At 42.6% G+C, this 27,511-nt stretch overlaps 1 protein-coding gene across 7 annotated transcripts in view; it reads right to left on the bottom strand.

Moving 5' to 3' along the window:
- The window catches only part of smtnb (smoothelin b), a 52,543-nt gene that overhangs the window by 3,910 nt on the left and 21,122 nt on the right, over positions 1–27,511 (bottom strand). For 2 of the 7 annotated variants that reach the window (XM_008418593.2, XM_017306708.1), the window contains exons 6-19: positions 24,932–25,019; positions 19,619–20,322; positions 18,279–18,330; positions 15,947–16,543; positions 13,623–13,696; positions 4,795–4,980; positions 4,577–4,652; positions 4,374–4,406; positions 2,920–3,099; positions 2,732–2,794; positions 2,574–2,646; positions 2,321–2,497; positions 2,106–2,232; positions 1,833–1,984 (exon numbers count right to left, since the gene is read on the bottom strand). In XM_008418593.2, coding sequence (XP_008416815.1) covers positions 1,833–1,984; positions 2,106–2,232; positions 2,321–2,497; positions 2,574–2,646; positions 2,732–2,794; positions 2,920–3,099; positions 4,374–4,406; positions 4,577–4,652; positions 4,795–4,980; positions 13,623–13,696; positions 15,947–16,543; positions 18,279–18,330; positions 19,619–20,322; positions 24,932–25,019 — 2,582 coding nt within the window. Of the gene's footprint in view, positions 1–774; positions 797–1,832; positions 1,985–2,105; positions 2,233–2,320; positions 2,498–2,573; positions 2,647–2,731; positions 2,795–2,919; positions 3,100–4,373; positions 4,407–4,576; positions 4,653–4,794; positions 4,981–13,622; positions 13,697–15,946; positions 16,544–18,278; positions 18,331–19,618; positions 20,323–24,931; positions 25,020–26,538; positions 26,680–27,223; positions 27,463–27,511 lie in introns of those variants that run through there. The other 5 variants (XM_017306709.1, XM_017306713.1, XM_017306707.1 and 2 more) reach the window with 4 other exon arrangements.

Genomic DNA, 27,511 nt, shown 5'->3' with positions numbered 1-27,511 from the left:
AATCATTCTCACCATTTTTTTTTCAAAATAAAAGTATAATTTCATACAATTATTACTTTAAAAATAAACAACAAAAAATGATTATAAAAATATACCATATTTCTGATCAAACCACGTAAAAAAAAAAGCTTTAACTGAATTACAAATTAATCTACTAAATGTTTAAATAAGTTTTCAGTAAATGAACAATAAAATTATTTAATAATTTTATAGATTTTGTTTATTAATTGCTGTATAAGTAGTGGAAAAGCATGACACTGTATTTTTGGTCGATGTCATCGCTCTGTGAGAATCTCATAAAGGCCCATGCCTACATTAGACTTCAATATTACAACAACACAGGAAAAAACAACAATGATTGAACAAAATAACAGAATAAAAACATTCAGCTATATGGAGTGACCATAAACACACTTGTGCACAGATGTACATTCGGGGAGTGTGTTGCGTGGATCTTCTGTGACTGGAGACACAAGTGAGGATGCAACACAAAGTGTAAAAGACGAGTCACTGAGGCCGATAACAGTACGGACATTATTCTACCTGCCACTTGTGAGAGCACACACACACAACACAGGTGGGTGGGTAAAAAAAAAAGTCATAATGAGATGCAAAACAGATGAGGGGAGAAAAAGACGAGAGAAATATGAAGAACAAGGCTCAGATGGGAGGTGGACGATTTTTTTCTTTTTTCAATCCACAGCCAGAGCTGTTGTTCCCTTGAAGGGACATTTGGAGGCAGAGTTAATGTAGAACAAGAGGTTTATACTCAGCCTTGATAGATGCTGGGATACACCTGGGAGAGATGGTTAACAACTTTAGACTGTAGTAGATGTTGGCGTGTAGCATGAAGAGATAAATTCACAGAAATAGTGGGATGAAATAATCTGCTCAATGAAAAGAAAGGAAATGTATCTGCGGGAGCCCTGCTGCTTACGCTGGACTGGGTTCCTGAGCACCAACTCCATCAGCTGACTCCTTGTGTTATTTTTACACTTTCACCATCAGAAAAAACTGATTCAGCATAAACGGCTGCATAAAGGGTTTCTCTATTAGTGATGTGTAGCTGTTATGAAAAAGGTCATCCATAGGGATCAGTTCTCAGGTCGCTGTTATAAATTATTTATTAAGCAACACTTCATGACTCAATCTAAAGAAATTTCAAGAAAAGGTGAGAAAAAGTTATTGACATCTGCCAGTCTGTACAAGGTTGCCAAGCCACTTCCAAGACTTGGGACTCCAGCAAATCACAGAGAGAGCAGTTTCCACTTAATGAGGAAAAAAAACATGGAGCAGTAGCGGAGTTTCTCCAAAAGCGGATCAATGACATCACCAACGAGCCCAGAACAGCATTTAAAAACACGTCAGGCGTCATCTTCCTCAGTTAAGGCCTATGTTCTTGATTTCCACGTTGAAAACCGCTGCTGACGAAAAGAGCGCCTATATCCGTCTAACGTCAGCACAAAAAAGTGTCGCTTGTGGAGAGTGTGTGTCTTGTTAAGTTTACCGTCAAAAACATTTCAGAAAAAAAAAAAAAAAAAACATATTTCTCAGAGAAATGGTGGAGGTTATACAATAGTCAGAAGATCCTAAAGAAGAAAATCCGGACATCGATTTGTGACCTTAATCACAGACGTGCTGCGCAGCAGGACAGGTAGTTTGGAAAGGTTTGTTTAGAATTGAAATTAGTTTGATGATCTGAAACATTTAAGTGTGACAAAAAAAAAAGTGAAAAGAGGACAATTATGTTTTCACTGCGCTGTATAACAACACTCTAGATCTAAATTGATCTTTTTTTTGGTTAGAAATACAACAACGTTCTGATTACTCACTCTGCGGCGCTGAAGGCCACCTCAAAGTTTTGCCTCCGGTTGCTGGGGCTCAGGGAGTCGTAGTCAAAGGCGTCGGGGAAGAAATTGTGCACCAGGGCACAAAACGCCATACCGTTACTCCAGCTGGAAGAAAAGTTCTGGATGTCCACGTGCTGAGGGAGAAGACAAACTGACCATCAGTGAGAGATAAGACAACTTTCATAGAAAACAAGAAAAAAACCCGTCATGTCAGGCCCTGTTTAGCTGCTGCTCTGTCGGCTCCACCCCGCTCACCTCATAGGAGCGCGTCTTGGCCCGACACCAGTCGAGCAGCATTTGCTTGATGGAGTTTGCGTTTGGTACGCCAAAACTGGTGGAGCGCTGCACCTTGTTTACCTTGGCTACTGCCTGGTTTCCAGGGCTGAAAGAAAAGCCACGGTTGCTTTAGTAAACACGCACACACGCTCCAACCTCCATCTTTCTCATTCCCCCTCTCAGTTTCTGCTCACCCTCCGCCCTCCTTCTCCAGCTTCTCTATCATGGCTTTCCGAGCCTGCATGGCGGACGTCTTGGGCATCGTCTGGGCCCTCATCAGCTCCTTGTGCCTCTCCGCCTGCCGTCGATCGATGGCAGACAAACCGCCGCTGCTGCCTCGAGGCGACGCGTCGTCCTCGCGATCGAAAACACTGAAGCAGAGATATGGAAAAGTGTTAGAAAGTGGAACGGTTGAGTTATTTCTGCACCTGATGCCTCCAGACACACCTGCCAACTTTTTTGCTAGTGTTGGAGGACGAGGACGAGGTGAAGCTGTATGATTTTGACTGGACTGTTCCCCCTGAAAGCACAAACAAATTTAATTTAAAAGAGAAAAAAACAACAACAACAAAGGTACATAATACTTTGTAAAACTAGCATCTTACTGTCCGTTTTCTGCACGAAACTGGTCTCTACAACCGTGCTGCGTGTTGATTTGGTCCCATCATCTAAAAGAAAGTGAATTATTTATATGTTTGATATGTTTTTCTAAAACATTTTAGCTTTTTATGCTCTACAACTTTGGAACAAAAAGAGGCTTGATGGAAGTTTCAAGAAAAATAGAGAAAGTTACCAGATTGAGCGAAACGGTTTGTCTTAGTCACTTGGCTGAGGGTTGAACCATCGGCCGACTTCTCCATCTTCCTGATCACCACCTCTCCGGCTCCAGGTCCAGCACGACCTTTCTGTGCCCTCTCCTCTCTCTGCAGTCGCAGCTCCTGCAGACGAGTGTCACGCTCCTTCTCTCTTTGGTCTGGTGAGGGAGAAGGCGAGGGACAAATGATGTCAGTGGAAAAAAAAAAAAAAAAAGACATGTAGGTGAAGTAGCACAAGAAATCCTAAACAAGCTGACAGCACCTCATCTGACCGCTAAGGAGATGGATGAAAACAAGGCTTCCTGATCTGAGAGCTATATTTTTCACAAGTCTTTCCACAGCGCTTTAAAATGTCTCCGACACACAAACACCCACGGATGGGAGGTTCAGCAGCTGTCAAATAACCTGTCCTGCACAAACAGCCCAGAACAGAGAGAGAAAGAGCACGGCACAGGACTGCTCTAAATTTAGCGAGGAACCGATACTTTCCCTGCGACTGTCAGCTTTTACCTAAATTGGTGTCTATGAGAACCGTTCAGCGTTATTCGGATTTCAAACTTTCTTTTAATATCTGCCCTAATATTATCAGCAATCATGCTTCTTCCATTTTTCCACATTTAGTCACTTTACAAACAGGTTTCTTATACGATTTAACGTGATTGATCAATTCAAAGCATCTCTGAAGTGATAGGAGGAGGATGCTTTTCTTCACAATTGCAATCAAATAAGTGCGGCATGCTTATGTTTGCAGCAGCGCAATTATTGCTGAGCTGCTGCAAGTCTTTTTGGATATATTTCCATTAGTCTTCAACATCTAGAAATGGAAACTTTTGCCCAATCCTTCCTCGCAAAATTGCTCACCCTCTGGCAGATTGTCTGTGAACACCGATTTTTAAGTCTTGACAAAGATTCTCGATTGAATTGTTATTTGGCCTCTCAGTAGAGTCTTGTGTCGTGGTCGTCATGTTGCGATGCCGTTTGTTCTCCAACAAATACCTTCACAGAGAGTAACCATGCGACTTCTGGAGTCAGCTGGATTTTACTTTAGTGCATCAGAGTAAAAGGGGTGGAACGTAAGAACACGCGTTGCACCAGGGATCATTTTCGTTCCACTTCACAATCATGCACTCCTTTGTGTTGGTCAAACACATAAAATCCCAAAGCCATAAAGCTCCATGTTACTGAGTGAAAATGTCATTCACAGACCAGAGAACTCAACAGCAAAACCACAAGCCTGATGCAACTAAAAAAAAAAAAAAAAAAAAAGCAACTAAAAAGTAAAGTGCTCACTGAAAACACAAGTGGAGAGATTCACTCTCATGCATTTTATCAACCACTACACATCCAAGTTAAAAACTGTAGCGGCTGATAACGAAAAGCAAACCCAGGCAGAAATAATTTATTAATGTCCACTGCAGACCACCTGTCATACCCATTTCCTCCTGGCTACATCCCAGCATGGCCTCTGGGGGCAGAAAAGTCATTTTTTTGACATGTTAGGAACTGAAAAATGCTGCAAAGCACATGAACATGTTATCACTGTAAAGGCAGCCCCTGATTTTGCTTGTTCAGAAAAGACACAAAGAAAATTAACCAGTTGATTTTACTACTAAAGGCATCTCCACACGCCGCTACCTCTCTTTCTCTTGCGAAGATCTCTCATGGCGGCACGGATCATCTTCCTCTCCTCGAAATCTTTGGACTCATCAAGCTGAGAGAGACAGAAAATCAAGAACAAAGTAGTTCATGAAATAAATGAAATAAACAAAAAATGGGGCAGACTGATTTCTTAAACATGCAACCTTAACTTTGCTCCTAAAGAGCTTGAGTTTTATTTCAAACTTTTGATGTACCATCTTGTCCAGGAGTTCCTCATCCTCGATGGCGGCGAGCTTTTCGGCCGTCAGCTTTCCGGAGCTCTCCGCAGGTTTCATCTGAGTGCTGGAGCCGTTGGGGATGGCGGGGACTTGACGCGCCACTATCATGGACGGTCCGGCCAAAAACGTCGGCTCCGAGGCAACGACGGGTTCAGTCTCCATCTGCGTAAAACGGAGAGAGAGAGGACGAGTTAAATATTGAGAAACAATATCCAAGAATCAAATCAGGTTGAAGGGCGGGGATCAGTCTAAACTGGGGCAATGAAGGAAAGATGAGCACTAACAAAATCTGGATGAAAACAAATGTTGGTTAAAAAAAAAACAAAAAACAAAACAGATGGTCACAGTATTTCTCTGCATCATGAAACGACTGAAAAGACGGCAAGTAATAAAGGACTGAGCTTTTAAAAAGCCAGACTGATCTTCTAGAATAGGTTTTAAAACATTTCTGGACATTTACTACTGAACTGATAAAGCTCCTCTTCCACAAATCACTTGTTTCACAAAAGACTGGCCTTTCACCATCCCCCCTCCATCTAAATGCCCTTCTACAGAGGCTGACATTAAGCACATGAGCGGGAGGGAAAGCCTGCCAAGTTACCGTTAGCTCGGATCGGAGTGTGACCAAGTGTCTTCATAATAACCGAGCTCCTGCCAGCCTGCAGCTTGTGACCGCATCGCCGTTGGACAGGACTGTGTACCAGCAAGTATTATTTCCAAGCAAATGGAAAAAACTTTTTGTTATGTACACTAGAGGAGAAACAGAGCTCCATAAGAACAAACATCAGATATTTGTTACATAAACCTGACAATGTACCTGTCATATTCTAAGTGGCCGTCATTTTTTTTAATAATACATCTTGAATTTAAACGTAGCACTAAATATCTGACGCAGAGTGTAGTTCTCTAGCTTTAACGCTTCTTTAAAATAACAGAGTCTGGGTTCATTTATAGCTCAGTCCACAGCTGCTCTCGGGGTCCCAGAGGGACAATGTCTCACCGGGGAGGGGACAATACCCACCGCAGCTACAGAGCTGTTTGTCAGACTTTTCTGGACACAGAGTTTTTGAACTCCTGGGACAGGCTGCACTGAGAGGCTCATGACCGATGAAGAATGCTTTGGGAAGCGACCCGGCCAAACATGGGCTCTGAGGCCTACAGCCACCCAAAAGGAGCCAGGTTCGAGCTTCAGCTTCCACCTTAATCAGCACAAAATATATACAGATTTAGTTCTACAGCAACCTTTGCCAACCCTTCCCTCTCCCAGGCAAAGACAATAATAGAGCTACCACAGACAGCTCCTGTGCTTTATTTGTTCCTCAGTGTGCTCTCCATCCTTTTCATCCCCAGTGGGTTTCAATAGATGGTGGTTCGTACAGAGCCTGGTTCTGCTGGAGGTTCCCTCCTGCTGAAAAGGAGCTACTCTCTTCCACTGTTGCCACATACTAGCTCAGAATGCAAAATGCTGTCTAGTAAGATAACCCTTAATCAAGACTTTGTTCTTAAGATCAACCAACTTTTTAACCATTCAGCCATTCACCCTCCACTCCAGTTAGGAAGATAACAGGTGTGACTTTGAGCTCCACTCTGGCTGCCCTGGTGCCTCTCGCATTCGTTCTTACTCAGTGCCCATTGATTGCATTTATCACAGTTCCACACAAGACAATTCGACTCCAAGACAAAGTTTGAGTACACAGAGGGAGCCGACATATGTTTTGGGAGAACATGCTACAACAATGCTAACAACCGAACCACTGTGTCTTATCACCAAATATTTTATGATGAACTAAATGTACTTTAATACAGTTAGTTTTAAATTGGACTGCATGCACTTTGGACCGACACTACAAGCATGACATATGCTGGAATTTTTTTTTTATTTGATTCAATTTCATATAACTAAATATGAACTGAAGCCATTTCAGCTGTAAAGAGCATTAAAATGACATTTGCTACAACTGGTGGTATTTTAAGAAAGTGAGTTTTACTGAATTTGGAAAACATAATGAGATCAGTGTCCATTATCACATCAGAGAGAAACAGTGAGTCACTTCGACTGCAGGAGCCGATAAGCGGACTGAGCTATCAAGTGTGATCTTAGAAATGTTGCAAATGTTAAATGTCAAGAGTAAAAAGAAATTATTTTTAAAAAAATGAAACCATGTATGCAGAGAATGTGTTGCTCTCTGTGTGCATCTACAAAAGGAGCTTTGAGATAAAGAGCCCGACTGTTATTGGAGGCAGATAAACGGAGGCTTAATTAGAGACAGACAAATAAATCCAGTTTATCAGTTTATTGAAAAACTGATAAACAAGTGGTGTTGGTTTTGACGTCATCATTTCTTTGCACCTTTCTGTGCACATGATGACATTGCAACAACTATCAAAACAAAAAATAAATCAACCATCGCAACTGAAATTAGAGAAGAGCGTCGATGACCAGAACTGGACGGTTTTCATCTCAATCTGATCCTTTTCTGATCAGCGTTGCCAACCAGTTCACTCTGATAACCAAGGGTTATCAGAGTGATCAGAGTGAACTGAATTGAATTCATCAACTTTTCTCAGCTTCAGTAATGCTTTTAAAATCAAGTGAGAGGAAACGCTGAGATTTAGGAAGTTCTGATAGGTTATAAACGTTTCTGGGTTTTTCAGGCACCAAGAAAAAAAAAGAAAAAGCACAAAACCCAGCAGGTAACAGGAAGGTTAAATAAAAAACAGCAAAGTTGTCATTTTATCCTTTTAAGCAGAGGGGCCCATAGTGAAGCTCACCTGCCGTTTGTGGCCTTTGAGATGACCAAACCCCAACCCTGTGGCAAATTAAGATCTCGTGTTCTGGAAAACACAAAGTACTCATCTTTCAATAACTCCGCTATTTACTTCTATATAACAGTCATAGTAAACAGGACAACAAAAATCCAGCAATAACCCTACAATTAAAATCCCACCTCCATTAGGTTGTGTTGGTTTCAGTGAAAGAGAAATCAGAATAGATTAAAATTGGTATCTGCAGGTTAAAGTGTTACAGAAAACAAACACAGCTTCAGATTGGTGCACCTCAAACTAAAATATATTCTTGCTTCCCACCAAACAGCAAACAGAAACCTGTGCCAACGCAGACACACACACACTAAGGAACCATCTGCCCAAAGTGACAGACAGCCGAGATGATCCATGTTTTTCAGTTGAAGTGCGGACATGATGAGGGAGATTAAGTGACCAGAGGGGGAGTGTAGGTCAATAAGAACACGGTCAGAACAAAAGGCAGCAGCACTCTGATGCCGACGAGTCGAGGAAAGCTGATCCACATTTAGATTGCAGATCAGATGGAACAAAAGCATACCCACTGCTCACATGGCTTATTTAAATTAAAAGGTGTCACAACCAGGAGGATTTACAGAGAGTAGTACCGTGTTGCTGTCAGGAGACATCGTTGCCATCATAGATGGTGCAGAGAGTGAACGGCGGGTCACAGAAGTTGATGAGGGTTCCGACGAGTCCAGTGGGCTTGAAACAAAATCCTGGGCGACAGTTTGATCCGATAGTACCAAGACATCGGATGCTTCCTGGAGCGCGCTGGATGGAGAATCTCTGGACATGCAGGTCGAATCGTCGCATGAAGATTCAACCGTGCTCTCGTCGAGTGTGCATGGAGGGCCGTTGTTGTCGTCGGATGAAGTTTTGGTTTCACGTGGGACAGAGCAGAGTTCCTGCAGGATTCGATCAGGCAGTCCTATTGCTTGACAGAGGGCCTCCACATGCCTCACCATCCGTTCCTGCTCAGCTCTGAGCTGCAGGTTCTCCTCCTGCAGTCTGGAAATGGCTTCCAGTAAACCAGTCACCTTGACTGCTGCCTCCCCTAACTGGACATCCACTTTCTTCCCAAAAGCCTGCAAGTCACTGTGGATCTCCTTCACAGCACATCGCAGCATCAACTCAAGCTTCTTCTCGCTAAACTCCACCTCCTCCTTGTGGTCCTTCTCGGTTTCCTCTGGGACAAGCAGATCACCGATCACCTCCTCCAGGCCAGACTCGGCACAAGCACTTTCTGGAGAGCCCAAAGACTCTGCAGGCTGCGAAACTGGAAGGAAGTCTAGGTTCACCCCAGGCATAGTGACGGAAAATGCCTTCTCTCGCAAATCTCCTCAAGACTGCAGCTTTCTTGGCAAATTACCCGAGAACGAAGAGGTTGTTACTTCTCAGGGAGCGGCAGAAGCGCTCCTCTCAAACTACGCCCGTTCCTTATACCCTCAACCAGCAGACCCTCTTTAGAGGCAGCCAAATAAAAGCCAATGAGCGCGCAGCGACTCTCGTTTCCCAGGCAGCACCCACCCACTTATTTCTTAGGTGCAACGGACAGTATATTTATCTTCTGCCCTGCGGTTATTCCACTAAGCCGGTCACTCTTTGAGGGCGGGGTGGGGGGAGAAAGGGGAAAACAATTTCAAACACTCACCCCTCCCACATCAACCTTCCTTTTATTTTGGGCACGTCCTTCACACCTCGACTGGAAGGCAAACAGAGGTTTAGACATTGCCCCGGGCCATGGCTCCATTTCACCCCTCCTGAAACTGCTTTCTAATAAAATATGACTGAGTTCCAGACTGATCAGCTCTTTGGTACAAGAGCGACTGAAAGCAGAGCCACAATTAATACCAGAGCATGAAGGGCTGATCTCTTCCACAGTTTTGGTTTAGACCACTTAGTAATTAAGAAAGACTCCAGCTGCTGCTCACATGGAAACTTTAAGTGCTGTTAAATTCAGAGTGCTGACAGACTTGTGCGTGCGTGTGTGCGCGTGCGTGTGTATCATCTTGTTTGATGTTCAAGCTTTCCTATTAAATGTAGACTGTGGAAATACAGCCACGTTGAACTCCTTGTATTGTATCTAATGTGCACAGAATGCAGAAAGTGAAGCTCTTCATTCCTAATTACAGGTTCTTCCCAAACATCAATGAAAAAAAAAATTCATCAAGTACTTAATCTTTTTCTAAGTATTCACACCCGTTTTTCTACATTTCATCATGTTAGGATATGAGTAATAATCTGCATAGTGTTTTGTGTAAACCTTCCTGAGAATCATTTGCAGATCCTCCTTTTGCTGCAGGTCTTTCAGGATATTTCTCTACCAGCTGCACATCTAAATTTCTGCTCCTTCTTTCTTGTGCTCAAGCTCAGTCAGACTGGATGGAGAGGATCTGTGAACTTCAATTTTCAAAGTCTTGCAATAGATTCTCAGCTGAATTCAAGTCTGGACTTTGACTATGCCATTCTAACTCAGAAATGTACTTTATTCTGAACAATTTTGCTGTATGGTTTGGATTAAAACTACGCAGCCATCACCATGTTTTGCGGTGCGAGTAGCGTCAAGAACTGTTCTGCATATCGCCTACATGTCTTCTGGCAAACCTGACTTCTTCTGGATTTCTTCGAACACTTGTTTTCTTCTTCTTCTACTCTTCCACCCCGGCCAGATTCTTGGAGAGCACAACAAAGTTTCACATCTGAGCTGAGGATCTCTGAACTCCTCTAGAGTTACTGTGGCCCTTGAAGTTGCTTTCTCTCTTAACCCTGTAACTAAACTATTACTGAAACTCAGAGGGGAAGTCAAAGTCAAAGGGCAGCAGTTGTCTCTGACCTTTGCACGTTAGCAAAACACTTGACTGGAAGTATTTAGCTCCAAGGGAAATTAATAGAGAAATGCTGAGCAGCAGTAATGAAAAGCAGCTTTTACCCACTGCGGACATTTCATTTAGTACTGAGGGCTATTTATCTGCAACAAGATAACTGAAAACATCAAAACCAGAAGGAGGAACATACAAACATTAAGACTGGATTTCTGATTAACGTGAAACTGGGAGTAACTTGATAAACTCATTATGTCTAAATATAAAGAAGAAAAACTGGTTGAACTCAATGTGCTGTGAAACAATGCAGCGATTGTAGACAAAAAGAGCAGCTCGACATTACATTTTCTCTGTGACACATGTGAGTCTGTGGTATAATTTAGAACCATGTGTCGCAGATCACCAGCATGTAAACAATCAGGTCCTTGTCCTCTGGTGGCAAAGTGAGACAATCAGCCAGCAGGCTGCAGGTTAGGGCTGTATGCGTCCCGGATAGCGCTGCAGGTCTAAACCGGTCTCTGCAAAGCTGGACTGGACCGTCACCATACTGAGAATTTATAACATTTCTCTATCAGAGTCTGATTTACTTTTCGTTCCTCTGAAAAACACCAGTGCAATCAGCATTGACAAGTTTTATTGGGATTAAAATGATTGGAGCAAGTAAATAACAGAGGAGGGGAGCTGCGAGGTTAGACCACCAAGGAGAAGTCCGGACCACCCAAACGGATCAGGGCTTCCAACAGGAACCATGATGGTCAATAAACACCAGCAAATAGGAAAAGCTTGCTCCACTCACGTTACCCTGAAGTCTTCATATCACTCCCCTTTCTAACCGTAATGGCTATTTTTCCCACCAAGACCGCCACCTTTCTATCAGCCATGAACTTTGGTCTGAGAACAGCAGAGCTCTGAAAGAATCTACCTCTGGCTAGCACCGCTCCACCCCACGTTGATGTTAACCATCAGTGTTGGCTGCTGTTTTTTACAATCTCATTAGCCAATTCAGCCCAAGTCTTTATCTGGTAAAACTTGAGCAAATCCAGGCACATGAAGCCAATACGTTGGCTTATCCAACCAATGACAGGAGAGGAAGACTTACTGTGGCTCATCGCCGGAGGATTTCATATTAGGCTGCTTACATGACGGCATTACGTTGCGTGAAGCGGCTTAATGTTACAATCTCTTTTTCTAATTTACATCAAATAACATGCACATTTATGGCAACCCCTCCCTGCATGATGAGTGGGTCCGGCTGAAGAACAAAATTGCTTTCTTCCTGCAGATGTTCACTTTAAAGCAAGAAATCAAAAGTCAGTGTGCTGTAAACTTCTCCAAATGTTTATTCCTGACCTGCCAGGTGTGCTCACAGTTCTCCAACAAACCACTCAGGGTAAACTGTATTTACATTAAACAAAGTAAATATTACTTTTTTTTCCCGGTCAGTAAGTTTTTTTCTAATGATACTTGATAACTGCAACAACCCAGGTAATCACAGAAATCAAAACAAATTCTTAAGTTAGATGTAGAAGTGTAATAAGTTGAATGAGCAAAAATGTTTAAAAATCAACTATATCTGAAATTAGTATTCAGGAAGCATTCCCGTTTCTGTCAGAGCCAATTAATATCAGCTGGTGTAGTTCCTCAAGAAGGTATTGCACAAGAATTACATCACGGTGGCAGCTCTGCAGACATTTATAACACTATTGTTGGAAAACATATTAATAAAACCAAAATAAATTTATGATTGAGTTAAAATACTAATAATCGTGATTATCGGCCAAGAGCAGCTCAGAAAGTTTCAGAAAAATACTGACGTCCATCATGTTGGCCCACATGCTCGTTTACTGCACAAGACTTCACTGCTGAAAAAAATTCATAAAAAACTCATTCTGAGTTTGCGGCAGCACTTTTAGACGACAGGACGATGAAATGAGGGTGAATTTTTCAGCTGGACAATGATCTCAAATCCACCTCAAAGGAAACAAAAGGTGGTATAACGCCCAGTCAAATACCAATTATGAATCCAATTAAATATTTATGAAAAGGACTAAAGGTAAGAGTTAATAAAAGATGTGCTTGGATGCATTTGGTTAATTTCTCCTTACAGGAGATGTGTTAAAGTTATTGTTACATAATATAATCTACAAAAATGTTCTGTGTGGATAAGTTGAGTTGTTTAAGATGTCTGGTGGGAATTTCCCATAAAAAGCATCAGGATTTAATGCACCAAGGAGTGTTAGAGAAGATTTTTGCAAATATATAATATTTAACATTTAAAAATTTTGTGCTACAATATCTAAGAACAGTTGGGCTCCGTTTCCCAGCCAGTGTTGGCATCTCATCAAGAGCCTAACTCAGGAAAACCGTATTAACCCGACACCTTCGACCCTCGCTGCAGCCATGCAGAGGCTTTCCTTCACAGGCCTGCAGAGCGCAGCCCTAATTAACCAGTTTTTTGATCCCATAACCAGATTACGGCCGCGCTCCAAATGCAGTCGTTAAATAAAAACGTAAACAGGACATAACTCCGCTCAATCCCTCACTCTCAACTCACAAAGAAGCTTCCTTCCAGGGAGCGAGAAGTTTCAAAGAATGATGCAAATGGGAATGTTAAGCATCGGCCTTAACCTCCCAGGTCACAGTGAGACAGGTGGGGATTTGTTTGCGCTTTCTGCTAATTCTCACAGCAGACGTCTTCCAGCTAATAGGAACGTGTGCAAGAGATGAGTCTCTGAGAAACAAAGCAAGTGATGAACTCGGGTCGACTTGTGCTTTAAGGCTGCGGCGGCGTAAACTCCACGGACGGATACAGACAGGTGAGCTTTAGGGAAATGGCTGCCAGATAAAACCCTGCAGAGGGAAAAGCAAGAGCACCTCCCTTCTCCCCTCCGTCTTCTTCACATACCATACAAGGACAGATATGACTGGTGGCCCTTCTCTGTGTTTGATAAACACTGTTCTTGTCTGCTCTACCTCCTTTCTCCTCACTCTGTTCTGTTCTCCTGCCTTCGCCGGAGGACCGTCCCCGGACCTTTAGAGGTGATTTCTAAGCGCGAGTTGTGGCTGAAACGCCAGAGGACGCACACAGGGTTCAAATTTAGAACATCATCTGGGAAACTTTGGTTCCGAGTATTTTTGGCAAAGCTTTTATGAAACACTTCCCTAAAAATATCCTACCTTAATGGAGGAACCGCTGGAGAAGGTAGACGAGGAGATCTTGAATGGCGCTGCTCTTAGGCCAAGGGTCAGCTCTGAAAGACATTCACAAAACAGGAACTTAAATATATACATAACTTTGGAGTTGTTTAAAGCCTGGAAATCTGTGCAGGATTTTCCACTCTGCTGGTGTGACTCAGTCAGCTGCTGAAGTTGTCAGAGTAAACATTCATCCAATTTAAAAAAAAAAAAAAAGGGGAGAAAATACTGATTTTTTTTTGCTGGAACAGTTTTCCTCATTAGGCTCCCGGAGCACACATTTGAGTTTCCTTGGGATTCATTGCTTCCCTCATCCAAACACACACACACACACACACACACACACACACACACACACACACACACACACACACACACACACACACACACACGCACACGCACACACAGAAGAGCTGGATCACAGACCACAGGAGTGATGCACCTCAGCATGACGCACAGCACATTTACAAGCTTTTACAGTGCCTTTGAGGGAAACCTGAAACGCAGTTGCAAACTGCCTTCACTCAAACCGGGACAGGCAGATTCCAAAAAAGGAGCTTTAAAACTATTAAAGCAAATTGGGCTGAAAAACAGCTCATAAGGAAGCCCCCGCAGGGCCCAGAGTGCATCATCTGGGAGTGGAGGGAGACGAGGAGAAGGAAGAGACGAAGAGCTTTCGGGTTGCACAGGTTCTGCTTAGGTTGAGGGTTACGTTTGCCGACAATCTGAGAAACTTCAGATGCTTTAAATGAGCTCACAGATAAACAAACTGTCACATTTTTCAGTAAGAGATCTTGATGGTTGATGATCTTTAATAAAACATATTTAAAGCTAAATGAGTTTTTTGTCAGGTTTTTTTTTTTTTTTTACATCTGTTAACCAAAGTAGATCAATTTCACAAACACAAGTTGGGCTCAATACACTGTAATTCAAGATACATTCCTAAACGTAGTCATTTCCATTTCAGCACTAATGTTGTAAAATTGTGTACCAGTTTTTATTCTCTTGCCATGTTGCCATTTTTATAAAATATATATATAAAAAAAGAGCTGAACAAAATTACAAAAACTCACATTTGTGATTTTATATTTGAATATTCTGATGACAGATATGCAGCAGTTTTCTGTTGTAACAAAGTTTTCTTTAATCTTCTCCCTCATATCTCCACCACCCTCTGTTAGCTTATGGATCCGAGTCTCCATACGTCCAACTAGTCAAATATACAGTACCATCAGCATCAGGTGTGTGTTAAAATTAACTAGGCAACCCTCTGATCATATTTATTGGAGTCATTTTATCACATTTTCACGAGAAGTGAAAGTAAAATCATTTTAATTTGGCAGGGTATGAAACAATCCCCTCCATGGTGTGAACTAAAGCACCGTTTCTAGAAAACATCCTGTGGCAGACAGCTTTTCCGCAAAACAACCAAACCCGCAACAAGGGAAAATAAGGCGGGAAAATATCCAGCATCCTCTTAAACGTCCCTGCTTACAATGAATTTAAAATCGTAATAATATTTGAAATATTAGAATAAATCAGCTGAGAAATCGGAAGTTTTTAGGTGAAAAAGTGGGACAGAAAAAGTAGGCCTAAATTGGTGCTTAAAATTGCAATGACAATTTCTATTACTTTTTTCCTTTTAGTATTACATTACACACTGTTAGACTCTTCCCCTAAAAAAAAAAATCATTAGACGTGAGCATTGAGGCCAAATAAGTAATCAACATGCATGAAACGTGAAATTTCCTATCCAGTCAAATGAAGCCTCCATGAAGTGTTTGATTGAAATATAAACAGACTCAGAGTGATGACAACTTTGATATACTGTGCAACTTTCACCTCTTGCTTGGCAAATTCACCAAGAAAGAAGATGTAAAAGGAACATTTTTCTCATTAAAATTCAAATTCAGATGAATTACAGACGGCCTGTCTAGTTTTAGATAAATATGTACAGAACAACACAAAGTAGCGCTTTGTGTGGGAAGACAAGATTGTTCATTCTCCCTGTAACAATAAAAGCATTGAGTTTCGGCTCAGACAGCTTGTTGTTTCTGCATTTGTTTGAAATCTGCTCTCTGCTGTTGGACCAGTGACCTCACCGCCCCCCCATCAGGGCTGAGAAACGTGCCCACTCTGTAACAAATGCCTCTCAGTCTCTGCTTATTGTTCAGCCCTTACATCTATCCGGTCCACCTCGCACGTTTTGCTCGTCTGGTCTCACAAAAATCCCACTTTGAGTCAACTGACCAGGACTTCCAGCTACTCAACTAGAAATTGAAAGTGTGTTTCCACAAAGCTGTTACCTGGCCTCTGTCCCAGAGTGGTGATGCGCGGCGTCATGCTGGTGATGGGCATCATGTTGCCTCTCTGCGTTGACGAGGACGCCGATGATGATGACGAGGATGTGGTGGTGCGGCCATCCTTGATCTCAATCGTGAGGAAAGTCTTCATGTCGGGGTCTTCCTCTCCCTCGGGGACCTGCGTCTCAGCTGCTCTCCCTGGGGTCCGCTCTTCCTCTGGCTCAGCCGAGGTAGGCATATCTTTTTCAAGCCTCGTCCCGCCCCGGGAGCCCTGCGATTGGCCGGTTGAAGACGGAGGTCTGTCGGCCACTCCTTTGAGGGGCTGAGGTGCAGCTGGGCTCCGGGATGCAGCGGTGTTGGACGCTGAGCCTACACGTGGCCTGGCTGGCGCGTCTCCAGACGTGCCGGGGGATGCTGATGCTTGTGCGAACAGCTCTGCAGCTCTGGAGAGATTCGTCAGGCCAGAGATGGTCCCGTTTCTCAGAGGGGTCTTCTTCAGTGCGGGGGGATTTTGGCTGGCTTCTGTGAACTTGCGCATTCTGTCTCGGACAGAGTTGGTGCGGCTGAGCTGCTCCAATGTAACATCTTTCTTTTCGGGTGCTGCAAAAAAAGAAACTGATCTTAGAGAGTAACAACGAAATGCAGAGAAGGACCAAATTAGTCCTAATGATTTCTTATACCTTTTACAATGACTGTGTTGTAGTTTACTTTGTGTGTGTCGTTAAGTCATTTTAATTTTGTTTGGTATTTTTTTTGTTTTCAGCAAAACAAATGACTCGTTGTCCAGGGACAACAAATGAAAAATAGCCTTTTGGCCATTTCTGGAGCATTTTCTGAGGCAATATTTATTAATGTGCATTGTTCATATTTTACAAAGACACTTTCACTACATCCAGGTTCAAAGTCTGGAAAGTTAACTTATTTTGATCACGTTATCATAAAACCTAAAAGCCCCAACAGATCCCATCATTCCTTTGCTTCTTTTTTGGGTTGTTTTTTCCAACTGCTTTTACTTTATTTTTGTCATAGCCGCAAAGAAATATATCGTCTTCAGTAGGCAAAAAGGGAACAACCGCTGTTGTTAAGTTCAGACTTTTACAAGTGTAAAATTTACTAAAATAACTGCAGACTTTCAGGTCACGTTTATCGTGATCTGCTTTAATTTTCTGAATCGCGTTTGTTTTGCCTGTGCTTAAAACAGGAAGAACCCAAACTGCACATAAAACCCAATCATCTACGGTTCGACTGCTCATGAAACCAGCAGAGTTGCATGACGAGTTTTTATGCGCCTTTGAGTCAGAAACTCCAAAATAAAAATACTGATGACTGAAAATTCCAGGCTTCCTTTATCTCCGGCTCTAATCTGGAAAACAGTTTTAAAACCAGAGAAATTCACAAGAAATCTTCTGGATAAAGATAATTTCCATCTGAAGTGGATAAGACTGATGGTCCAGTTGGTCAGAAAAGTAAGTTTATATATATATATATATATACACACACATATATATACACTCAATACTCAAGGTTGTGCTGAGAACAACACTTTTAAGTGTGGGTTGCTGTTACCAAGTGAATATCACCTTATTATTCTGGATACTTTTAGGATCAATGAGGAGTTTCAGACGGAGCGAGGAAGAGTTTTCTATAAAACTATATATTTTTAAGGTTTTTGGCATTAGTGGCCTTTATTCGTTAGTAGCTGGACAGGCAGTGGGGTAGAGAGAGAAGAGGTGCTGGACAGCAGCGCTGTGGACCGTAGCCTCACCGTACGCTGCCCGCTCCTCTACTGATGAACCACATGATGCCCCAACAAAAAATATTTTTAAAAGAAATTTCAAGACTTGTCTACAGTTCACTGAGGCTGACCGAGAACAAAACTTTACTCCAACAACAGGATGGCAGCAAAGTTCCTCTGTTTTACCCTTTTAAGCTTTCAGGCTGATATTTTTAAACCAGCACAAACTGAAACGGCACTTTACTAAAATAGGTGGAGAGGAAACGGAAACCATACAAGAGTTTAAGCCATAACCAATAAACTGCAATAACCTACAAGTGCTGAATTTTCTCTTGCAAGATTTGCAGCACATATATGAGTGTTACATGTTACCCCTCTCAGCATTTAGAACAGAAATATTTCTCTGCCATCATTACAGTTATTTATTTTTGATTTCTGAAGAGGATCTCAAAGTCCTTCACTTTCAAATTTATGAACCCTGACAGCAGCGACCACACCTGATGGCATAAAAGAAACCGATTTAAATTCCCAACATGATGCATTTCCGGAGAAAATATGATCCTGCTGCACGTTGAGTGTTGAGCTGAACTGGAGTCTTACCAGTTTCCTTAGTCTTTCCATGACCGAATGGCAGATTTCCATTGGCTGTTATCTAAAAAGGAAGAAAGACAAACAAAGATACTTGACAATCAGAGAGAGGAAGCACCAGAGATTAAAGGTCAACATGCTCTGCTGGTAACCACAGAACGCCAACATTGAGCTGCAGCGCATATTCGTGAGGAACTGGAGTCTGCATATTGGGGCATACGCACACACGCACGCACACAGAGATGATGCTAAATTCAGCACCAGCTGCTTTGTTTTCATTGTGTAACATTCATACTTGGTGTCGATATGGGCCTCTGTTCTTTTCCTGGCACGGCAGCCACAGCTGGAGCCTGCGGTGTTTACATTGCTCTCAGGAGACTGGCTCAACATCAGCCCATTTTAGAGCGAACAATAAAAGAAATCCGGGGCCGGCTTCGGGTGAGCGTGTTTAGAGAAATGACACAATGCCTCCAACACGGTGGGAAATGTTCCTCAACAGCAACCAGTCGACACAGAAACAGAAACTGAGTGTTTTTGTTTTCCCCAAGAGCTCCCGGACGAAGATCCCTCCCTGACAGCAGGTGAGGCGGACATGTCGCTGAGCTGAAGCAGAGACAGTCAGGTGCACCATTTGTTTGCGTAACCGAGTAACAGAAACCAAACAGCGTCCACCAGGAGCTTGGCTTGTTGGGTTTTTGGATGCAGACAGAACGCTGAAGAATGGGGCCGTGGAGTTCATCACGTACGGTTAAATGGGGAGCCTGGAAGGTCTGCGATCCTGGAGGTTAATGTGCAGCTTAGCGCCGCTGCACGACTCTAATAAATGCTAGCTGTTTACCTTATTATTGCTTGTTTATTACAAGAGTAAATGAACTTTTAGATGATATTGTGATTTTTTTAGATGCATCCGTGGAGCATGCATGCTACTGGGAAGATGATGGTATGCAATAGTAAATGTTTATGCCTAAGATCTGTGAAGATGTAATGGGGTATTGAGAAAATTTATATGAGAGCATGAAGTGCCTGACTTCCTGTCTGCAATGCATTTCTTTTCAGTTCTGGGTGATTTTATTTAATTTCTTAGTCATCTTGCACAAAGAATTCCCTCAACTAATGATTTGTTTAAATAAATAAAGAACAATGACTTCTCTAGTGCAGGATTTTAAGATTCCCGTCCTTCTGCTTAGGCCACAACTTGGTCTCTCCTTTAGTTTTAAGTCAGCTTGTTTGCTTAGCTGCAGTACTCTGACACCTAGTGGTTTTCTGAGGGCCTGCGTTGGATGTTTTACCTTTAATATGCTTGGATAATTTTCAGATATTTAAGGACAACATTAATAAGGTTATACACTAACCTTTTGAATCTTGAAGCTTAACTTTCCTTGAGCGTGCCCGTTAAGGAGCCCGTTTGCAGGATCTCTTCGAGATAAAACGGCCCCATCCGGCTGGTCCCGGTCATGACTGCGGTCCTGGTCGCTCTCAGTCTGGATGCTGGCTGGACTTGTTTCAGATTCCGAGTCGGTGCTGCTAACAGAACCACTCACTGGTCTCTCTACGTCCTCTATTGGAGCTTTAACCTCAGAAGACACACTCATGCTGAGGTCGGAGGTCACAGCGTCCATCCGTTTTCTAGATAACGCCCCCATGCCGTCTTTGTTCCCGGACCCCAGTCGGGGTCTGACGCATGAATCCGAGACATCCGATCCCAGCCTCTGTCTGGCAGACGACAGGGAGCTGATGCTGCGCTCCGAGGCGGCGGAGTCGAGGCGACTGCGCTGCGATGAACTCTGGCTCCTGTCCGAGGCTCCAGAGTCCAGCCGGGATCGCTGGTTCGAGCCCAGACTCCTCTCCGAGGTCACAGAATCCTGATTGGACATGGAGTGCACAGACGTCCCGCTGCGGTCCGAAGCCGTGGAGTTCGACCTGATCCGGTTGGACAGTAACGAGTCGGACTCTGGGGTCACAGCTTCTCTCTGAGGCTGGATCAACATGGGCCCAGAAGTGTCATCTTTTACCAAATGATCAAGAACTAGAACCATGCCTGAGTTGGAGTCTTTGCCTGAAATGGATAAGTCAAAAAGATTAAAATTAGACAAATCCGCAAATTTTCCCTTTCGGGTCAAGGACTAATACTAAGTCGACGCACATTTTTTAGAGGTTTGAATTGCATCATTTATCAACATATTTGTGTGTGTAGTGCTTATAAAACTGAAGCTTTAAGACAATACACATTTTGTTTTCCCCTAACAAGTCACCCTTTATAGTGAAACTGTTTTGGCTGCCGCAGCTCAGTGTTATTGAGTGACCTGGTCTGTGCTCAGGTATCAACCCCCGTTTATTTATACACAACATATGATGACAATGTTTTACAATATAAAACATCGTCATCACAATCATTAGGAATGGTCTCCACAGACAGTCGAGCACAAAGAGAAGCTGAAACACCAACTAATAATTTCAGTGTTCAAAACAACACACTGGTTTCATGAAGAAGAAGAACCTTTTCTACAAATTTTGCCCAGAAACAAACCAGACGACGGATTATCCAACAGTAATATATACAAAAGGAAATGAATATGCTAATTATGGTCCAGCATAAAAATGCAGCCAGCATGACAGCTGTGATGTCAACTTTGCTGTAGGTGAGTCACTGCTGAACTAAAGCTCCTGTTCCCTAAGAGACATCAGTTCAGTGAATGGAGGAGACACATGGAGTCTTAAGGGGATGTAGAGTTTTCCTGTCCCTCAGTTCCTGACTGACGTCTGGGGACAAAAACAAAACATCTCGCGACCAAAGTCTGAGAGAAACAAGAAACTGAAGAAAAAGTGGAAGCAAAAATGAGAGTAGAGATAAGCATTTCCCTTCTCCGTCTCCTTCTCTGATCAGGAAACCACACTCCAAACAACAGAGGTGCCCACATCCTCCCCTTGTGATGGTTTCTACCTCCAAACCTCTGTGGTATGCTACATCCTGGGATACTTGAGGGCGTTCATCTGCCATAGATGGAGAAACCATGCCCTTTCCTTCTTCTCATGTGTAATAAAGACACTTCTGAATGACCTCCGTTTGGCCGAGCTTTGCAACAAACTGGGGTTCTCTGCCTGTGCATGCCTTTTATTCAGAAAAGCCAAATCAAAGAGGGACTAACAGGAGGCAGCCAGCTCTCTTCCTGACCAAACTCCAGGTCTGACTGGAGCTTTTTTCTGTCTGTATGGAACGTAAAGTATTCCAGCATTACCTGCCTCTTGCTGCACATTGCTGGTCAGCTGACTGAAAAATAAAACTACAACATTTTCCCCCTGAAATATTTCCAGTCACATGAAGCATTACTCATCAAAACGATCAAATATCCCAGGTACTCCTAACTACATTCCTGCCTACATTATAAAAATTACCAAATAAATACCACAGATTAATTTGATTGTGATGACTGATAAAAAAAAAGTACAGCAATTAGAGTCTAATTTTTATTAGAATTTTTTATAAAGCCAAGTTACACAAAAAGAATCGTTTTCCAACTCATTGAAATAATCTGATTGGTATTTATTAATTCCACTGCAACCCCCAAAACCAAAGTTGCCTTATAGGATATATTTCTCATCTTCTAACAGACAAGAGATAAAACTATCAAACTGCTGTTGCATAATTAAAATCAGATTATTATGCAACAGGATCTGAATAGGAGATGTGATTATGGTACACAATTAGTACAACATTTGCTGCCATGAGTCTAAATCTAATGATGTTCTCGTCTAAAACCCAATTATGACTAAAGTGAGAGCCGGAGCACGTCGCCTCTTCAAAACACTCACGTTATTGTTCATGAGTTAAACTCTGTCATTTCAGTTCTTCTACATTTTCTGGGAAAAACCCCATGGCTGCATAATGAAAGGCCTTTTTTTGCATGAAAATAGCAACAAAGGCTGCAGTTTTTTTTTTGCCAGCAAACAAAAATACAGCAGAAACAAAGAACAACCAGGAGTTATTTCTGGTGCCTTTAGAGAGAACATCTGACCCGAGAATCCATGTTATGGAGAGGTCAACACAAGTGCTTTGTGTTTTTATTCTTCGCTCGCTCAGGACAACTGCTAGTAATATCCAAACTCAACTTGATAAACTATTTATGAAACAAGATTCTTGTCAAGTCTTCACCGCCATCCACAAATGTCAAGGCAAAGAAATGTTCACATTTATTGAGGGGACATAATCACGTTTTTAAGCAATCATTTTAAAACCTAAGAGGTCAGATGTTATACAAAAAGACAATTTCTTACAAAGGAAGTCCCAGTTCAGTACCAGTTATTGGATTGGGCAGCTAATCGTGGTATTTTTACATCACAGATCCTGGCTAAACTGAGATTTTGTCAGCTGCAAATTGTGCATCCAAATAAATATAAACTGTTTTGTTGATTTGTAAGACCTGGGTCAGTTTCTGAACATCTGTGTTCCTGTTCACAGTGAAGACGGGCAGTGTTGGCTGCTGCATGCATCTGGTCTGTGAGCCTCAAACTATCAACAAATCCCATCAAAACAAAGAATAAAAATTACTAATTTTAACAAATCAAAAACAAGATCAGCTGAAGCAACTTTCCCTCAGCGTGCCCGGGGGAAAGTTTGAGGATTGTCGCCGTCTACGACAAATCGTTTATTTAGTTTAAATGTTCACCAGTTTTCACCGGTTTTACCTCCACTTCAACCTTTCAGAGCAGCTGAGCTACACAAGTCACACAAGTAACTCAACTTCTTAGTACAAAGAAAAAGCACCATGATTTATTTGGACACTTGGACAAAACTCCTGCATTTTTTGTGCAGGACCATACATCAAAAGAACAGTTTGACTGACAAAGATGAGACCATAGCTTGTTAATGGATTTGGCATCACTGGGTGCTGCTAACCAGTCCATGGCTGTTGCACAGTGATTTATTTAAAGCAGAACAAAAGCTCCTAAAACTGTGTGCATTGTGGCCCAACCTCTGCTCCCTCGCTGCGTTTCTGTGTGAAACTGTAATAAGTGTGTTTCAGTTTCTTTTGAGATCTTAAAATGCAAGGTCAAGTCCACAGAGGTTCTGAAAACATTTCATTTCCTAAATCATAGACTTACAGGGAGCAGTTTCTGCTGCAGTCAAGTGCAGCTGGACGTTTGCTGCTTTAAGGCAAGAGTGTAAATAAACACTTTTTTTTTTTTTTTAGGTCAGGAAGGAAGCTGTGTTTTCAAAAAGAAAAAGATTGCCTTTTTGCCACTTTCACTCAAACAGTTCAACAGCTTCAGTCCCACCCTGACCACAGTCCACTGATTTTGTTGACATGACCCTTTAAAGTATACCTTCTCCTTTTGCTTTTCTATGGTGGTCATCTTCGGCTGATCCTGGTTTCACCCCGACTTAAATTGTACGGTACGGATAAATCGAGAACACTAGGGAGTTTTTCTGCCACGTCGGGACAGCCCACGTTTTGTTGTGGTAATGGATTTATTTAGCAGAGGTGTGGCTGTTGGGTTTTCTCCGTGTTCCTCCCCATAACCCCACACCACCAAGCCCTGGTCACTGTGAAGGACACAGAGCCCTGCCCTGGCCGGACCACACAGAAAGACGCTTGTTACGACCTTCGCCCCGAGCAGAATTTAGGTAAACAACAGAAATACACTTAGAGGGTGAAATGCATCTCCTCTGGCCAATGAAGAGAAATGTATAAACATTTTAAACCGCTTTGTTGCTTGTAAACAACAGGTCATTGTTGCTTTACATCAATATCCATGTAGATTCAACAATTCGGGTGAACGAGATGCATTCATTCCTGCCCATGCTTCAAAAATCAGACTGTGACCAACTCCAAACACTTAATAAAGTCGGATGAATAAGCTTAATGTGCCTAAACTAATACGACCTCCTGACCGGCAGGAGAACGGCTCCTTCAGCAGAGAGGAAAACGCTTCTACAGGTACGTGGAACAAAGGCGGTCAGTGTGGATTTAGTGTTTCAACGGATTTTTACCCACAGTTGACCTTCAGGCGGATGTTTACAGTTTATACACTTCGCTTCTTGTATTTCGCCGATGCCCAGAGTGTGATATGTAAACATGATGGAAGCGTGGAGGTGGGGGCGATAATCAACACGCAGAGAAAAAGCTGCTTTCTCCAAACACTAAAGGACACTTGAAGCTGAGCAGCAGCGCTGCTGACGAAACACTTGCGATAGTGAAAGGATTGATCTAGCAAATAAACTTTAAAGAATAAAATCAAAGGATATTTAATATGTTTGATGTTATCCAATTTACAGCAACATCACAATTAAATATTCTGCGGGGAATCTTTTAGTAGACGGTAAATTGCAAAAATCACTCGCTACATATTGAAAATTCCAGTTGTTATGGATAAATGGGAAAATATATTTACTCACAGGACATTTAAAGAACTACGTACGATTAAAATAAGCAAAGATATCCAGGCGGAGATTTGAAACTTAAGTCATAAAGGGTTAAATAAAACCATTTATTTCAAAAATATGATTCAGACAACAAAAACCCATAGACAATATAATAAGTTGAAAATAAACTCTTACTTTCATATGTTTTATTCACATTTTTATTCACAATTCTTACTTTCATGTTTATTTTAAAAAATAAACATGAGACATTTTGAGCAGAAACATTTAAAATTTGCGGCCCTACCTTTCCTCTGCAGCTCTCTGTCCTGTTGCGCCTGCTGGGTGTGTAACTCCTGGATCGGGGCACGGAGATCAGTGCGACTCTCTGACTGCTGTGGAAAAAACAAAAGGAAATCTTCACTACAGCTGTGAAAGCATTATTCTTCTTCGCTCTTCAGAAACTCAACGCATATACCACTTTTACAATGCAAACCCACATCAGTTTAAAGATTTTCCAATATGTTTCTTTTTTTTTTTTTTTGCTGCAATTGATGGTCAAAAGCTTTAGAATTAGAGGGTAGCACTGCATCCAGCGTGACAGCAACAAAATGCTGCAGCTTTCTGACTTTCCACTGGGGAGCAGCAGCAGTGATTTAGCACATGGAAGAGAGATGGGTAAGGTGTGGAAGAGGAAAGCTACCGACAGGACTGTCTGACCTCGACGACCTCGAGCTCCTCCTCAGGAGAATCAGCTGCACAAACACGAGAAACACGTGCATACACACTTCCACATGCATTTGCACTCTTAAATCATAACTACACACACTGCGTGCAGACACCAAGATGATTTACAAAATGAGCAAAAAGTTTCAAAAGGCTTGGGAGCATCCTGACCTCAAAATCTACTTTAATTTTAAAATTTTTTGTAAAGTGGATGACATAAACTCTTATTTAGGGGCGTCAAAGTAAAAGGGGTGCAGTGCAGAGTTATGCCAAGCACTTCAGGTTACCATTTGTTCAAAGCAAAAAAATGAAAAACCTAATTGGCAAATACGTTTGTAAGGCAAGTTACTTCTGCAACGGTTTGCTTGAGTTTTCAAGCTGAAATCAGAGTTCAGTCTTCAGAAAATTGACAACCAAAGAGAGCATAAAAGATGATCTAAAGTAGTTTCTCTATAAAAACCCAGATTTCATTCTGGTGAGCCAAATCATGTCCTTGACCTCCTAAGACTCTAGTAAGGGCAGAGACACCACAGTGGGAAGCAGTAATCTAGCTGAATGCTCCCTTAATGAGCCCTTAAAGTGTTTGATGAGTTTAGAGGACCAACAACAGAGAGAAAGCACAAAAGTAAAGTAATTCAAGATGACTAACAAAGGCCACTGTTCTCCACAATAAAGCATTCAATCAAAGACTCACGGAGGGGAGGGGGGGATGACTGTCCCTGAGCCACCAACTCGATTAAAGAGTGCGAGTCTCCCCTCCCGCCCCCCCTCCAAAAACTGTCCTGCTCCCACCAGCGGTCAGACAGCCGTATTTTCAAAGCTCCCAGTAAAACCACAGAGAACGGGTTTCTCACAGACGGTGAGGCAGGGTGAAAAAAAGATAGAGTGGAAATAAAAACAAAGTGCAGACCTGCTGCCAGCCACCATGCTGTCATTAGCGGCTTCCCTCCGGCACCGACGGCCAGGACCCGACTGAGCTGCACCGACGCAGACCCACAATGAAACAAACCGAACCTGGCCCCGGGTTTGTTTGTGTCAAACTCATAAACAAAAACAAAACAAAAAAAAAAAAAACAACCGGCCCTCCTGGTCACCGCAGGAAGGCATGGGACATGAGAGTCCTCTGAGGTCAGCAAAATAAAAAGAAAAAGAAAAAATAAATCGTAAAAATGACAGTGAGGAACACACCTCCTTCCGCAGCCGGTGCAGGAAGCCGAGATCAGCTGCATTTTTCCTTAGACCCAAGTGAGCTCACGGCAGTCGAGGGGTCCTCTGTGCCTTCACATGGAGGAGAAATATAGAAACCTGGCGGCTCACTTTCCATTACTGCAGCCGGATGAACCGCGCACTTGGCTGGGCTCCAGTGACTTCGCTACAGTAGCAATCATCTGAGGAAACCACCACAAGTCCTCGGCTCAGAGTCTCACTACGAGTCGCTGCATACCGGCATGATCTACCTTTGGGATTTGTTTTTTCCCCCCCTTTTATCAAATTTCTTTTCTCTTCTCATCTCCAAACGCAACTAAATCCCTCGCTATTGCAAGCGCCGGATTTGGTTTCAAAGAATTAAGCTCCTGTTTCTTCAGGTCTCTTCTTGCAAAATGCTTACAGGACAGACAAGAACAAGCAAGACCGTCTGGAACCAAACAGCTGCCTACCTGGACTCACCTAAACAGCAGGCAGAACGCATCCACTTTCAGATGAAATACAGTAAATATATCTATATATATATATATTTACATTAAAAAAAAAAGATTTTCCCCCTGCAACGTCAACTCAACATTATTTGATTCCATAGTGAATTCCAAGCTGTAAATAACTGATGTAGTGATGAGTATCCAATCTGTTGCTAGACAGACCTGAATGTACTGACCTGAAATGTAAACAGAGCCAGGCACGTCCCACTTTCCAATCAGATAGCCTCAGACTGATTAAGGAAACCCTTCCTGATAAGGCTTCAGAGGAGAAACCAGAAAGGTTCAGAAAGTCAGACGAGCGTTTGATCTGGAGAGCCGGTCCAGCTGGAAGAAAATCTGAGTCACGTTCACCTCCTTTTCCTCAGACCTACTGCCCCAGTTCCAGTCTCTTCCAGTCCCTCTCAGCGGTAACCTGTTTGGAGTCAGGATGTCCGCTACTCTGCCGCTCTGCTCCCTCCACCACA

This window comes from Poecilia reticulata, linkage group LG9 (genome assembly GCF_000633615.1).
Source record: "Poecilia reticulata strain Guanapo linkage group LG9, Guppy_female_1.0+MT, whole genome shotgun sequence".
Classification (NCBI taxonomy): domain Eukaryota; kingdom Metazoa; phylum Chordata; class Actinopteri; order Cyprinodontiformes; family Poeciliidae; genus Poecilia; species Poecilia reticulata.
Note: the sequence above shows the minus strand (reverse complement) of the source record. Positions and strands in the feature narration are given on the sequence as shown.